At 34.6% G+C, this 16,434-nt stretch overlaps 1 protein-coding gene across 1 annotated transcript in view; it reads right to left on the minus strand.

The window, feature by feature from the left end:
- LOC102802792 (E3 ubiquitin-protein ligase rnf213-alpha-like) overlaps positions 1 to 16,434 on the minus strand; it is a 64,101-nt gene that overhangs the window by 14,894 nt on the left and 32,773 nt on the right. The window contains exons 13-22 of the mRNA XM_085502819.1: positions 15,378 to 15,476; positions 14,875 to 14,991; positions 13,712 to 13,904; positions 12,889 to 13,224; positions 12,085 to 12,674; positions 7,636 to 7,795; positions 6,916 to 7,133; positions 5,297 to 5,437; positions 3,943 to 4,140; positions 579 to 1,507 (exon numbers count right to left, since the gene is read on the minus strand). Of these exons, the coding sequence (XP_085358945.1) occupies positions 579 to 1,507; positions 3,943 to 4,140; positions 5,297 to 5,437; positions 6,916 to 7,133; positions 7,636 to 7,795; positions 12,085 to 12,674; positions 12,889 to 13,224; positions 13,712 to 13,904; positions 14,875 to 14,991; positions 15,378 to 15,476 (2,981 nt within the window). The remainder of the gene's footprint in view (positions 1 to 578; positions 1,508 to 3,942; positions 4,141 to 5,296; positions 5,438 to 6,915; positions 7,134 to 7,635; positions 7,796 to 12,084; positions 12,675 to 12,888; positions 13,225 to 13,711; positions 13,905 to 14,874; positions 14,992 to 15,377; positions 15,477 to 16,434) is intronic.

Here is a 16,434-nt window from a genome sequence, read left to right on the forward strand (position 1 = left end):
GACAACAATTTTATTTTTTGTATTAGAAGTGTAAATAAATCTCATGTAGCATTGAGCAGAAGTAAATGTAGTGGCATGTAATTACTAGCTGTAAATATATCGAATTATTATACATCTGTCACCGTAACACCATAAGTTACAGCGTGCCGTAATTTTGCGGTATTTTACGGGGTATTTTCATACTACCATATTAGGAAATGCGAATTCCAAATATGGAATGATTGCACACGTAAACGTCCTCCGATAATAAAAACAAACATGGCTGTCACTAGGATTTGACCGGACTCTACACAAATAAGTTCGCTGATTCTGTTCTAAACTTTTTGGATTTCGGCATTCCCATGATTTATCCTTGGAAGGAAAAGATGTATAATAATAAGGTTATTACGAAGATACCTCAAAGTATGCACTCAGACAGTACGCTGTCGCATCGACCTCCGCTGCGCGGCGGTCGATACTGCTGCTGTACTGTCTTTGTGCATACTTTGAGGTATCTTCGTAATAACCTTATATTGTGAATTCAATGATATCTAATTTAACAAACCGAAAATCTGTAAAGTAAAGATGCTGTCACATACCCTTTAGATTTTCCAAGTCCAGTTAACAGTGAGCTTGTAATTTTACTGAGAGATCTGACTTTCTTTTCTTGTTTAGCCTGGTGTGAGGAATCCACCAGTGATCCACTAGTTGTAGTTACACTTGGTGTTTGGACATTAGGTATGGTAGGTGATGCTCTCTCTGCTGCTGGTGTAGAGTTTTCCAACCCATTCCCAAACAACTTCATTTCCATATCATCTTCCCATTCTTTGCATAACCTTGCCATCAGTTTTTCATCTTGCATGTTTTGATAATACCAGGCCATTGCATCATCAATATCAACTGCTGGACCACATGCTTGCATTGCTGCTTTGGCTTGAACTTCTGATAAGCCTTCATCTACCAATTCTTGCAGAATTGCCTTAACCTTCTTCAGATCCACCCCACATTCCTCTGGCATGTCCGTCATCTTTTCCAGCTCAGGCTTAACTTCTATGGGTTCCATTTCCATTTCCTCCTGATAATTTTGAGAACCAACTTCCATGAATGCAGCATTCAGAGCTTCTTTCACATCTGATTCAGTACAACTGTCCTTTAAACTAGCCAACAAAGTATACACACCAGCAGCCATTTCTTTTTCATTCGACATCAGTTTAGACAACTCACGCCTTAGAATCACAAGCTGTTCAGTTGTGAAGTAATTCAATTGATATATCTCAGAGCGTTTCTCCTCCACATATTCAAGCCACTCTTTAAGACAGTTTTCCATAAAATGACATAATTCATCTAGTTGTACTATTACATCTTTTGTTCCCATTAAGTCTTGTGAGTCACCAAAACCAAAGTCAACCATGACAGATACTTTTCTCTTACCACAGTAAATAAGTGCTTTCCATTCTGAGAATAGCACATTACCTGCGGCACATAACTTTATGTATAAATCGGCTAATTGTACAATTCCTGAGAGAATCTGGAATCAAAGTTAAGTACGAAAATTAAATTATTTGTAATTTGAATAAACAAAAGGAAAACTATCAAGGCATGATACTAACTCGCTTGCAGCAATTAAAAGTAAACATATAATAACACCAAAATATAGATACTTCTCATAATCCCCTTCCTGGGTATGAGCCCATCCCTTATTTTTAGACATTTAATGAGTTGAGGACATCTTTTGTTATATGCTCAGGGTGTTTATAAATAGGGAATTAATCTTATCATCATGAAATGATCAAATCCAAAACAGATTCAGAAAAGGTACTTTAATACATACATGTATAATATGCCAAAGCAGTTGAGCTGAATAGAAGATAACTTAAGATAGACCTCGGAAACAAACCTGTATAAACTTCATGTTAAACTGAGCATAGCTTTCATTACATTACCAGCATTACATGGTTTGTCCCCACGATTACTTTTAAAAGTGAGCGCACTCAAGCTTTCCATTGTTTGGCTTAATTCACGCTTACTTTTGAAAGTAAGCGTACACTCAACTCGTATCTTTGTGAAAACTGAGACGCTCAGTTACTGCGCTCAACTACCACCTAGAGACTCATTTTACATACCTCCCCATACATATCAATATCAAAGCATCAAAGCAATTGAGCTGGTAGTTTTCAAGAAAAAGTTGAAAATAGAATTGTTGATGAAGAACGGACGAGCAATATATCACCTAGATGAACAGCTCCACTCTGTCACCTTCGATGACAGCAGAGCAAAAAAAAAACAGTCATGGGACAGCTAAAAATTAGCTATCATGTAAATTAGGTAATTAATATGCATGGATTTCAACAAAAACCTAATCAAATCTGCACACTAGCACAGAGAATCTATGCATCAAGTTTCATCAAAAACCAACAGGCACACACACACACACACACATACACACACGCACACACACCCACCCACCCACCCGTACACGTCTTATCATTGATGTGACGACACACATTGGGTTAATTTTTAATAATAATTTTTTTAACTTTTTTTAATTTTAATTTAGTTACGTTATGTTTGGATTAAAATGCGACTCTATATAAGATTGTGATTTAATTAGAATTTAATTAAACTTAATTATAGTGCAATTCCACCTAGAACTGTTTTTAATTCAAGTTTAATTAAATAAAAGTAGACTTAACTATGTGACTTATTTATTTATTAATACTAATATAAATTGTACCATAACTTCCCCCTTTACTTACCCTAGCTATGCAAATTTAAATTTGATTAATTTAAATATTAATATAAATTATGAAAATAGTAAGGGTTGTCACTTGGTAGGATGTCACAACATTGATAAGACAAACGTACCCACATACATGTACAGAAGCACTACCGGTAAGTGCAAAAACTCCCATTGTGTGCTTCGCACACAGGAGTAAAAAATGCAACAAGGTAGAAATAACAAAAAAAATCCTGTGACATAACATAGAAATGTTAGTAAAGGGGGTAGGTATGGTACAGTTATTATATAGTATTAAACTTAAGCGCCCATCCCCACTTCTATTTTGGGGTTCACTTTCGACTGAGTGCCCATTCCCTCTAAAATGCTCCTAATTTAACTGTCTAATCCTAAAACCTGATCATTATTTTACTTTTCCAAATACTGAATGCGTAAACTGCACTTTGATCTGTCAACAAAAGTTCTTAAAAAAATTACGCCATTTATTCGTCAAAATCAATTCCCACAGATCGTACTTGGACATTGATAATTCACATTGATAATTGCATTACCAGAAAGTCTTTGATGAATTGCGATACATCAAGAGTTTGTGTACAATATCCAACACATTCAACAATGAAGACTCTAATATTGTTAACCTCGTAAATTCTGGTGGTACGTGATTAATATTGTAATAAAAATGGGCATATTTTTTGTGATCATTTTGGTTTTTTCATTGTAAAAGTGTTGTTGAAATAAATGACGAGGCAACTAATTTCTTGATTTTATTTTCCCTAAAAGACGTAATACCTCAATTTGTCACATGGTGAAAATTGTCATTTGCACTCTTTTTCGAATGGGTGCTCAAGAAAGCACTCACCCCCCTAAAACACATGATTTTTGGAGCCAAGTACTATGGGTGCTAAGTCGGGCTAGTACGGTACATACATACACACAGATGCACCAACCGCAAAGGCTCCCATTGTGTGCTTCACACACAAAAGTCAAAAATACCTCTGTAAATCTTTCGACTGCATCTCTTCCTCGTTTTTCTTCATTGTAAAAGTGTTGTTGAAATGAATGACAAGGCAACTAATTTCGTGATTTTATTTTCCCTAAAAGATGCACCCCCCTAAAACACATGATTTTTGGAGCCGTGTACTATGGGTGCTAAGTCGGGCGAGTATGGTACATACACACACAGATGCACCAACCGCAAAGGCTTCTCACACAAAAGTCAAAAATACCTCTGTAAATCTTTCGACTGCATCTCTTCCTTGTTCAGCTTTCCCAGCAACCAGCATCAGTTTACTCTGCAAATCTCTCAGCATGTCTAGATTGTACTTTTTATCTTTGATGACTGTCTTCTCGTCATGATCATCATTGTTCATTGTGGAGTCCTTATCAGATTGGAAGTGTAAGCTTATTACAGATTCCAAAGTATCCTGTGAATGAATGATGTATTGTCACCTATGCACAAAGCACTGTATTTTCAGTCAATGCATTTGTTGGATCAAATAATTTATACAGGCATATAAAATTGCCCAATCAAGCAATCAGAAGCACAGTGTCTGAGCCTAAGTCACGTCATATTCATGAGACATGTTCATCTGTTCATTTTTATTTTGAAAATCAATGCTAATTTTCTCACTTTAATAAGTTGGCTGATTACGCAGTAATCTGAGTTTAACGTAAAGGACTGGATGCACACCATCTCATCTTGCACTTCTTAATCTTAAGTCGTAACCCCGGTAACACTGGGCCCCACACCTGCAGTTAATTAACTACACCCATCTGTGTTTACATGTCAGCTGACTCCTTTGTTCATGTCTACACCTCGTTAATATTTAATCCACCTTTGCTTATATTCCTTAATGACACTTTTGTTTCCTGTTTACATCATGCATGCACATTCATTCCACTTGTTTATTCCATAATCCTCATATCTTCACCCAATCAACTCTTTCCTAATTTGTAATCCTCATATCTACACCCAATCATATTCGTCCTGTACATCACTATCACTCTCTTCACTAGTAGTACAGACCACTTGCATTGTAACTGCCATCGTGCATGCTGCTAGTTTTCTCACCTCCCACCCACCCACCAAAGAAAAAAAAAAAAAAAAAAAGTTACATATATATTGTTGGTACCCAGCGTGTACTCTGTAAAATATGCATTTATTTCTTTATCAATAAAGTACAGGGGGTTGTCACTGCAGCGGCCTCAGCCTTGCTTGGGTATTTTACTGCGGTGCTCTTGCCACAGTGCGAGTCTACATTGTGACTCGTACTGTGACAACAGCCCCCTCAACGCCCACTGGCAGGGTTGCTGTAGAGACCGTTCACACTCAGGTACCACGTTGTCCATGTCATGGTGCAACTCAAATCTGCGAGTTGCATCATGGGGTCGGCCGCTACGACGCCTGCACGTGAGGGCGAATACCCCCCCACTTATTTACTGGCAATATCGTGTGTTCACTGTGTGTTCATTTCCCATACCTTGTCCCTCATACAGCCCTGATGCGTTAATACATTGCTAGCATACTTAACATATAGCACCAGCCTCTAAACTAAGAAATAACAGCATTTTTTTACATACCACAGCATTTTTATCAATACTCCCAACTACATATATTCCTTTGGTATTGATGGCTTCAGCTTGACTAAGAGATGATGTTTCAACCGATCCATGAGACTCCTTGACTCCTTTCAACCAATCTAGATGATGACTTACGCCCCTCTACAAAATGATAATTATTAGTATTTGATATAGGTCGAATTTGCATTTTATTTGTACTATTTGATCTTCAACGTCTGAATTTTCCAAAAAACAGGCAGATACCATCCTAGTGGATGTGTTCAGAAACATTTCAGGTACAAGTATCACTAAGAACTCTAAATTGTTATAATTTTTAACCACACAATAGTGTATAATTCGTCTGTAATATCAGCCAGTGAGGTTGTGATTTTCTCTGTGTTAATTATAGTTCTTAGATAGGGTCTTAAACGCCTGCAATTGGTAAACATAATTTTAAATCTGGCAGTTGTCGATTTACTAATTCAAGAGAAACAAATTGGTTTAACTGGGAAAAGTTGGAGAATTGGGTGGCGACTTAATATACATTAATACTCAAGATTATCTTTTGTTAGTTTGTTTCCTGAGTATGTAGTTACTTTATTCATATAATAAAAAAAGACTCAAAGAACCTAACAAGTGACAAAAAGGGAATATGAGAGAGCTGAAACTGCGAGAGAAAAGAAGCTAAAATTGAGCAAGAACTTGAGAAATATCGACGAACAAGCTATTATCAAAGACAGTTTAGAAAGATCTCCTTTGTAATGAGAGTATTAAAAAAATGAATTAGCCTTCCAAACAAGAAGCTTGACTACTAATATTTGTCTGCTATTTGAGATGTACAATGTGAAAACAATGTGATTCACATTATTGAAGTTTATAATACTTTTAATACTTTATAATACTTTTCAGTCTAATTTATTCCAGAGCACCACAAGTTCAATTTAAATCTGATTTTTTGAGATATCACAACTGTGGATTACCACAGAGTATCTATGAACCAAATTTCAATGAAATGTGATGATTCAGCAATTAGTACAGTGTATGCTTGAATTTCAATCCAAAACTAATGCACTATACCACTATAAAATGCAATAATTGTTTTTGTTTTTTTAAATAGTAATTATTATGCAAGTGAAGCAAGTATTAGGCATAGATTTCAACCCCAAACTATTTAGGTTTGTGTACTGTTCCAGGGCACATACATACCATGTTTCATATACAATGTGCTGATTAAAGTAAATTATTATGCAAATTAGGTAATTAATATCGATGTATACAAATCCAAAACTAATTACATTGTTGCAATGTCTAATAGTAGCATGATTCATTGAAATAAGATGATAAGTAAATTATTATGCCAACCAGGTAATTAATATGCACAGATTTCAAGATCTGTGCAGTGTCATTGAAATGTGATTAGAACTTATTTAAGTTAATTAGCTGAAAAATTATGAATTTTTACGCTAATTAGGTATACACACACACACATACAGACACACTAACTGCATAGACTCCCATTGTGTGTTTTGCACACATGAGTCAACAATCATAATTAATATAAATAAAGCCTTTCAAGTACATGTAAAGATATGAAAAGAATTAACCTGCCATGCATAGAAGTTGGTTTGAATTCAACTCACAAGTTTCTCTGGTAGATCTTCATCATTTCTCAGTGCATTCCACAATGACTCACACGCTTTCATTAATTGATGAAATCCTGCATCTGGTTTCAAGTCAAATATGAAGGATGAAAATCCTGTTGTGGCTTGGTGAAGACATTTCACTCTGTCTACCTCCATGTCAGTTTCACCAGCTGATATCATAGCTAAATCCACAAAGACTTTCAACTGCTGAACATCTACAAGATACAAAAAAAAATAGATTTTTGTAGAAAATTTCCAAACATTCTCAGTTGAATTATTGTCATACCTTCCAAAAAGATAAGTTTATACAAACATCTACTCTACTAAATTAATAATAAGACATATAGGTGCAATTTTCTTTTGCTGTTTTTTTTCATTTTCACAGTAATTTGGTGAAACCTGAAAAAAAAGTTGTAAACAATTATTACCTGCAACTGAGGGCTATATGAAGATTTTTGTCTTCACCAAAATGTATTGTGAACATAGACACTGGGAGTCTCAATTTTACTTACAAACACAATCGCAAATGGCCTATTGTCTGCTTTTTTATTTTAGAAACCAAGTATTAATTAACTCAAGGTCGAAGTTCAACAAAGTTTTAATTTGTTCAGCTGCATCATTAGTGCAAAACAAAGCATTGCCATCAGCACAAAGTTAAATTTAACTGTGCCTTACTAAACATTGTTTGAACGACTACATTTTGATCATCCTACCAACCTTTAATTTCCGTTCTTAGCCAATCAACCAAAGCTTTTTGTTTTACCAGTTCCTGCAAGCAAAGTATTCTCGCATGTGACATTTCAGCTAAAGCAATCCCAGCTGTCACAACCTCATGATTAATTGATTCCAATTTTCTGTCTTTGAAATCCGCATCGCGCTGAAAATAACACAGAAAACAAGTTAAAGTACCCCAAACCATTTTATAAGTGAGAATCCTCCATCACTTGAACCATGTGATGTTTAATTCAATATTTTGTTCTATTCAACGATTTGACACAATGTAAAAATGGACTCCTGTGATGCCTAAAAGTCTGGCCCCTATCTCTTTTTTTTTAGCATCTTCTTTCTTCTGTGAATTTGATGGTAAAAATGGCTGATGCTAGAACCTTGTAACGTTGTAAGCTGATGCAAACTAATGGGAACTGGTGCAAATAACTTTCAGAATGGTGGTCGGCCTCTTGGTTTGGCAGATATATTGCTTTGTAATTTGTTATTGCTTCTCACCCAGCAAGTTTTTGGATCGAACTAGCTTATTAAAGAGCTACATGTATGTGAAATTTCGAAGTTTCAGCTTATTTTGTTAAACGGGTCTCGAGAAGGAGGTACAAGAAGAAGTTGGTCAAAGATCTAATTATGATGCATTTGGATTATTTTTTTTAGAATTGTAGCTAAAGAATAGATACTTGGTGAGCACAAGGGTGCTTGACTGAGTTACAGAAATCTCCTTGCAACAATCTGATTGGTCAAAAACGTCAGCACCATCTTAGATTAAGTCTAAACTGGAAACATGCTTAAAATTCTTCCTCAGAACCACAGAACATAATGACATGAAAGTTACTTTTTAGCTTTTTGGGGGGTTAATCAAGTGGTTTGGCCGCCATATTGAATTACTTTTTTTTAACAGGAAGTAGTTTTTTACTGATGTCTCAGCTATCCTGTTTCTTCAAAATATGTCATGTTGCATCTCTCAACTGAACTTTTTCAGACAGTGTAAAATTAATTTAGTCAGAAGATTTCCCCACTATCTTTATGTTTTGATAAAAATGATCAAAAGTGTGGGCATTCTCATGAATGCTACAATTTGGTATTTTGTAAATAACATGTATAGTATAGAGTTTTTTAAGGAAAAAATAAAATAATTTTGATCAGTCACATGGTTTGGCCACTATTTTGTTTCAACTGATCAACTCAATATTATGTATATAGCATACACAACCAAAGCTTTATACGAAAAATAAAATAATTTTGATCAGTCATATGGTTTGTTTGCCATCTTTGATTTTGCAAAAAAAGAAAATTGTGCAATTACATGTCGAGTATTGGTCTAATTGATCTGAAATTTTCACATGGATTTCACTCTAGAGATGCATTCCTTCCTTGGAATATCACATGGTGGTTTAGCGCCCATGGAGTGGAAGTATATATATATATGGTCATGTGAACTCATCATGTGAACTGCATAAATGTCATATATGAAACACTGTTGCAGACTGTGACACACGCAACCAATGTCTTAATGAAGGTATTGAATGAAAGATGTAAATAACATGGCCACAAAAGATCATATAACCTCGTAACCTCATTAATATACTTAGGGGGTTAGATTATGTTCGCTGGTTCAATTGTTTGGCCAATACACAGACTGAAACATACATTTTACCCATACATGTTATGTACCATAATAAAGATCTTGTTTCAAACTTTGAAAATATGCCATTTTTTTAATTTATGCAAATACCAAGTCACGTGATCACAGGAATAATCGTAAATGGAGTAAAACGGTTAATGATGCAGTTAATAATTAATTTGCAGCACGACTGAATATATTTTTCTATGTAAATATTATAGAGAAGTGCTTCAGTTTTTTGGCAACTATAATTTGTTTTTATGTAGATCTATTTCAAATGTTTGGACGTTAATACCTGAGTAAAAACTACATGTCTCTATATAAAAATAAGCAAAAAATCTAGACAAAGGCAGACAGAAAAAAATCCAGGAACATTCCTTCAGTACACTATATAGCGGTAAATTTGACCAAAAGTGGCGACGATCGTTTTGTGTGTTCGAAATTGCGTACAGAATCAGTAGAACTATGTAGAAATTACTTTCGAGATAAACACAAAAAAACGTTCAAGGTCAATGAATTTCAAACTAGGCCTAAAAATCTTTAAAAATATGAAGTTATAATCATTGAAACATGTCTGCCAAGTGACCAGCTACTAAATAATGCCTTCTAATGTCGGAGCTAAATGTTATACGCGTTAAAGACAGGATGAAATGTGTTTTGAAATACCTACCGCGTGTCAACCGATAACGTGATGACTTCCCGTAAAAGTGTTGTAGTGATTTGCATATTACTAATATGTTGTTGTTATTCCAAATATAGAAAACGGTTTAAGCCGTGTGCACAGGATATCTTCAAGTTTGTAAAACTGATAGCTATGTAACCATGGTATGTTGTAGCAAGTGTGCAAACAAGAGTAATGACTTTGCTTTTTTTTCGCTCGCTTTTACGACCGCTTGTTGAATTCGACCGGACAATTTCCTCTTTCGATCGTGCAAAACACCAAAATATCACCGCCCGCCCGCCCGCTCGCATTTAAAATTCGGACTAACAAAAAATTTCCGAGGTTCACATTGTCTTGTAATTGCCTTTCTGGTTTTTATAGATGTTGAACAGCCGACAATAGTTCAAATACTTTTTGTTTTAACTATCTATAATTATATGCATGCAATCTGATCCTTTGACCTCGATTTTGCTTGGATTGAATATTTTATTTTAAACGTTATCATTGTCCAGACCCTCTAGAAAGTTTTTACGCACCACACTACATGCAGTTACTACCCACGATATCATTCAATAAAATAAACTCAATAACGGTTTGAATAAATATATTTACATATCGAATAAAATGTTTACAATCAAAACAAAACAAAAATTGCAATTGTGATGCAAGAATGAATAAAAACTGAACGAAACAGTGAATATAGAGAATACCATGTAAACGCAGACTGATGAATATTCACGAGTAATAGAATGCGGCGAACGTTTCTAAATCAGTTATCCGTAGGTCATCGTCTGAGCAACAACATGCTTTTTACGAATAGATGAAATAATTGCAGTGATATTTTTACAAAACAATAGAATGCAATGTCTATTGCAAAACAATTCAAGTAACAACCAGTTTGGAACTACAAGTTTCTATCTGGAGCGAGTTCTATGTTTGAATTTACTGTGTTAAAAATCGTTCCATTTCAAACTGCACTTGTACACAACTTGTCACTGATAAAATTTATTTATTTGAAGTATGTCTTATTTTGATCACAGACTTGCTTTTGTCTGATATGTTATGCAGTTATGCATATTAATGAGGTTACATGACCATACATGGACATGTATTTTAGTTATATCACTTGTTAAATGCCTTCATTATAGCACTGGTTGCATGTCATTATCTGCAGCAGTGCTTACAGCCATTGTGAGAATTATTCGCCTAGTTAGCAAAATCACTTCCAACTTTGCAAAACATTTGCGGGTCTTTGCCCAATCTAGACTTGTCGGCGCCACTTGATTGACGCATGGTTTGGGATTACTATTTCATAGGGATTGTCAGCATGGTGAATTGCAAGTATTATCTAGCGTGCGTATACAGCAACGATTCTTTATTTTTTATATTTATATTGTAATTATTTTCAGTAATTTTAAAAATCAAAAGTTAGGTGTAGCTTAAATTTGTCAAAAAATGTCAACCCCTAGCTCATTTTAGTCAGTTGTACCTGTTACAAAAATGGAATAGACATAATAAGATATATTGCTAACTGACTGTCCAAATAATTCTCAGAACGGCTGTAATACATTACAGTTATGCATATTGATTAAGTCAAATGATGATGATATATGGTCGTTTGATGTGTTAGTTATATCTCTTTGTCTTATAGCACTAGTTGCCCTTAGTCTTAACAGTACTTGAGATATATACATATTGCATATTAATGAGGTCGAGGTCACATAAATTAATTAATAAAATACAAAGAAAATTGTGTAATTTATATCTGATTGTAGGATATTCTGGCTGCCGTTGGCCATCTTTTACCCAATCACGAAATCATTGCCAATGTATACGTATCAGACTAAAGCATGTGCAAGGTTTGAAGAGAATCAGTCAAGGTATGCTTGAAATAAAGACCCAAAAAAAAGCAAAACCATAAGTGCCTGTTTTAAACTTAGTTCAAACAACATGGTCGTCAATCAATCATTTTGAACCTGATCTGCAAAACAAACTGACATAAAATTACAGATTATTTAAATTAGCTAAAATAACATAATAGCTAAAAAGACATGTTTTACAGTATACATTCAAGAAGCGATTCCAACCAATGCACAGAAAAACAGCCTGGTAAATAGCCTGGCCCTTGTATAATAGGAAAAACACAGTATATACATACCACTGAAGACAGCAGAAGAACAGCATTGAAGTCACCAGACAATCCAAATGTCTTCTTTATGTTTATAATGGTACCAACTGCATCTAGTCTATCTTCTAACTGGTGATACTGTTTAATTTGGACCATCCTGTCTTTGATCCAATCAGCTTTTGATCTAGCCCCAAGGAGCTGCATCAACTCTTTCTCCAATTGATCATAATGATTTCGGAATCTGCCAAACAGAGTATCCACTTCCTTAAGAGTGAGACTCCCAGTTTGTGTCTTGGTTAGAACCTCCATGATTTCTCTAAAGACAAACTGCCATACTTCAACAGCAACTTCATCAATAGACAGTATGTTAGTACCACTTCGCTTTTGTTTCTCTTTGTGTTGTGTTTTTGCTCTGGAAATCCACATGTTCTGAAAAAGTGAACTGCTGTGGATTTTTTGCAATGGTTCCAGCATTTTTTTCACAGCCAAAGACAATCCAAAGAAGGTTACTTCTAGGAGGCGAGTACCAATTTGGTCAAGCTTGATTGGATTACAAACATCCGAGAGTTTCAATTCATCTATGTTGACCTCAACTTTTTCTTGCAATTGTTGAATATCAACTAGAAAAATAGAAATAAAATGTAATCACAGGTACAACCAAATTGACACATACTTTATAATAATTAGTAACATGCTCAACAGATGCATTGTATTCAGGTACCAGTATCTCTATGTCAATTCAAAAACAATCTGGCATATTGATATACATTCAAATGACAACAATAAATATAGTTACTAATCAAATTTAACAAACACATGTATTTTTAATCATACCTGGTTGAATTGATTGGCAAATTCCAAGGAAGGAACTAATGAGCTTTCTGTCATGCTCAAAAGCTTCCAGTTCTTTTTTCCTATGATCTAATATCTTTGTGATATTAGGAAAATCTGGACGGTGACAACCCTGTTCCTTCGATGGAATAGTCTCACCACCTGTTACTTTATAAAGCTCAAGAAAATGATTGATATTGTTCAACACCATATTAAGATCATCAGTTTGTATAGCACCACTCAGTAGCTCTTGTGTCAAGCTGTCAAGAACAGACTGCGATATTGCAACATGTTCTTGTGCTAAAGTAGATAAAATGTTTCCATGACCTTGGCTCGCACCTGAAGAGAAAAAAAGTCCTATACATGTACAATGAAGCTCTAAGATTTGGCGCATCATACTTTCTGAAACTTCATTTCAGTAGAGTAGAATCATATCCATATTGGGGCATGTAACAGTTAATGTATATGGAATAATTATTCATGTATTATTTTCACTTACATCAACCTGCAAAAAGCACTTAACTAAAAAAAAAGTGGATATTCAAATATAACAGTATTGTTTCTTTCACAAACTAGTGAATTTAAAACCTAGTTACATCAAATATGCTTTATAGATTAAACCATGAAAATATTTCTTCTTCCATAGTCACATGTTTCAAATGATACGACCAAGAATGTGTCCAGAAACCTTGCATACGCTATATATATGATTCCTCTTGAGATTGCTGGTGCTTACTGTTATTCAAAAACTGATCAATCAAAACAAAAGAAGTAACATTGACTACTTGTATATGCATGTATAAAGACAGTGAAATTTTCTATATACCTGTCATTTTGAAAAATCCAACAAAAGGAGTCCAAGTCAACAAATGCTGTAGAATCTGTTTGAATGATGCACAGTTTTCTCCATGATTTGGAGCGGGCCATGATTTCTCCAACATATGAGATAATAATGTGCCATATTCATTTACTTCAGATTGATTAATTGTTCTAAATAGATCTTCAGAGTCTTTTGCATGCTGGAATGAAAAATGATGTTAAGTCACATCAACCTTGAGTATATCATTCATACATAAATAATATCTCACCAAAAAAAAATTCAAATAAAAATAGAAATGAAAGCTAACAAGCAGCCTGTCGGCTGAGATAGCTCCGCTGTCAGCAATGCACATTTCAATTAAAGAACAGAAGATATCATTAGAAAATGAACAATATGTATAGTATCAAGCAATGGGACTTGCTGTTTTCAACAAGAATTCAAAAATATCACTTTTTACCAAAAATATTCACCAAAATTAGAAAATTAAAGATATCAATCATTACAAAATAAACAAATCTGAGAGAGGTCCACATGTAGTACCTATATATGTAATATCAAAGCAATTGCACTTGCGGTTTTTAACAAGAATTCGAAAATATCACTTTTTACCAAAAATTACAAAAATAATCATTAAATTAGAGAATTGAAGATATCAACATGAAATGAACAAACCTAAGAGAGGTCTACCCAAGGTACACCAAGTATCAAAGCATTCAGACTTGTAGTTTTTAAGAAGAAGTTGAAAAAGTAAAACATTGACACGGACGACGACAGACAATCACTCATATGATAAGCTCCGCTCGACAAAGTCGACAGGGGAGCTAATAAAAAAATGGTAGGTTCACTAGTTAATAAGCTACCATGTATATGACAGTGACAACTTCTGACTATCACAAATATGCAGTTGCTTTCAGATGTTTTAAGGTACCAGATCCATGCATGTTTATGAATTGTTCGCAAAATATGACAAATGTCTATTTAATTCATCAACACACAGAAGCAGGACAACAAAAAGTGTGTTGTTTTGGGAGCATACACTTTCCAGGATAGTCAACAAAATGTATTTTCATTATTTTCGCATGTATATATTCACTTTCAGTTAAAAGAACTGAACATTATATATAATACAGTTTGTATGTAGCAGTAGAAAACAATTTAAATATAATTACTTTGCAAATCTCTCCAACAGCACTGAAGGCAGCATCACTCAAAGTCTTCTGAACAGTGGGATGATAATCTTGAACATCTTTACGACAAAACAGTTTCACCTTTTGCGATGGTTTTGCCTATAAAATAAAAAATATTTGAAGATACAATATTCACATAGAATAACATGAAATCACACAGGAGCTAACATTTAATAGCAAGTTGTTGCTAATGTCATGATCAAAGCTTGAATGTTTAGGTATAGGCTCTCTTTTTTTTACAGCAAAACTCATTCATCTCTAAATATTTCTGACAAACTATAACATAATGTATTCAATGACAACTACAAAATTTGAGAACTATTTATAGTTGTAATGCAACAGATATAGTAGACATGGAAAATAACATGTGAATTTATAACAAAATTAAATTTCAGTCACACTGGTTGTAATACTATCATTGATTTGACTCATGAACTCTTAATATATCACACATTAGTTATTTTAAAATTGTAGTATGAAAGTACCGTTTTAACTCTATCCTGAAACAGCTCCAGAAAATGTTTATGCCATATTTCCCCTGCTTCCTGATCTGAGAACTCAACCAAGAATATATGGTGCCATACCTGTCAATCAAAATTATACTGCCATTATTCAAGGAAGAACAAGTTATACATTGTAGCAATGAATGGAGTAAATATGTTTCAAAATACATTGGAACTTCAGAAAAAGATCAAGTGCATGAGTTGATAAATAATTTTTATTGATAAATAAATATACAAATTCCCCTTAAGGATAATTTAAAATTTTACATATTAGTTAAGTCATACTTACCTTATCAAAATTAAAGTATAGCATTGGACTTGTAGGCTAAACGTCCATTTGCATGTCGAAAATTTAGCATGTGCCAATAAAATTGGACAACTAGGGGGTTCAGTGGAATATTGTAAAGATGGGAGGCGATTGGAATAAGGTAAGTATGACTGCACTATGTAAAATTTTGAATTATCAAGGAGCAAAATTAGTATATTTTATTGCGTTATAAAGTCATACTTACCTTAACAAAATCCAATATATAGCATTAGATAGACTAGTGGGCCCCAAGCATACACAGGTGGTGGGTGATCTGCCAGAGATTCAGGTCAACTGTGACCATCAAGAAAATTCCTAAAAGTAGGAAAGGGCGCTGCCAAAAACTAAACTGTCTGGAGTTGCTATCCCTTTGGCAAGTTGGGTTAGTCCAGTCATCATTTGTGGGCTGCTAGGCTTTGCAGTGTCTATGTCATTCTCATCCCTACTGGCAGCCAACATCGCTGGGCTTGGACAGAGTACTAACACTACTGATCATACTCTGAGAGCTGCTTGCAAGTCATTCCCACAAAACTCATTAGTTGTCTGAGTTACACAGGGTTACTCTTTCCTGACAGGTTGGCATAAATAAAGGCATAAATGTTCAATGGTTGAGTAGCTTTAGCCAGAATTCATATGATGTGGCCACCACATAACGAAGGCCTTGATAATAGTCAATGACCAGGTTAGTGTCCCATAATACTACTCCATATTACTCACTCTCTGCCCTACAAA

Source organism: Saccoglossus kowalevskii, chromosome 8 (genome assembly GCF_978046115.1).
Source record: "Saccoglossus kowalevskii chromosome 8, keSacKowa6.1, whole genome shotgun sequence".
Classification (NCBI taxonomy): domain Eukaryota; kingdom Metazoa; phylum Hemichordata; class Enteropneusta; family Harrimaniidae; genus Saccoglossus; species Saccoglossus kowalevskii.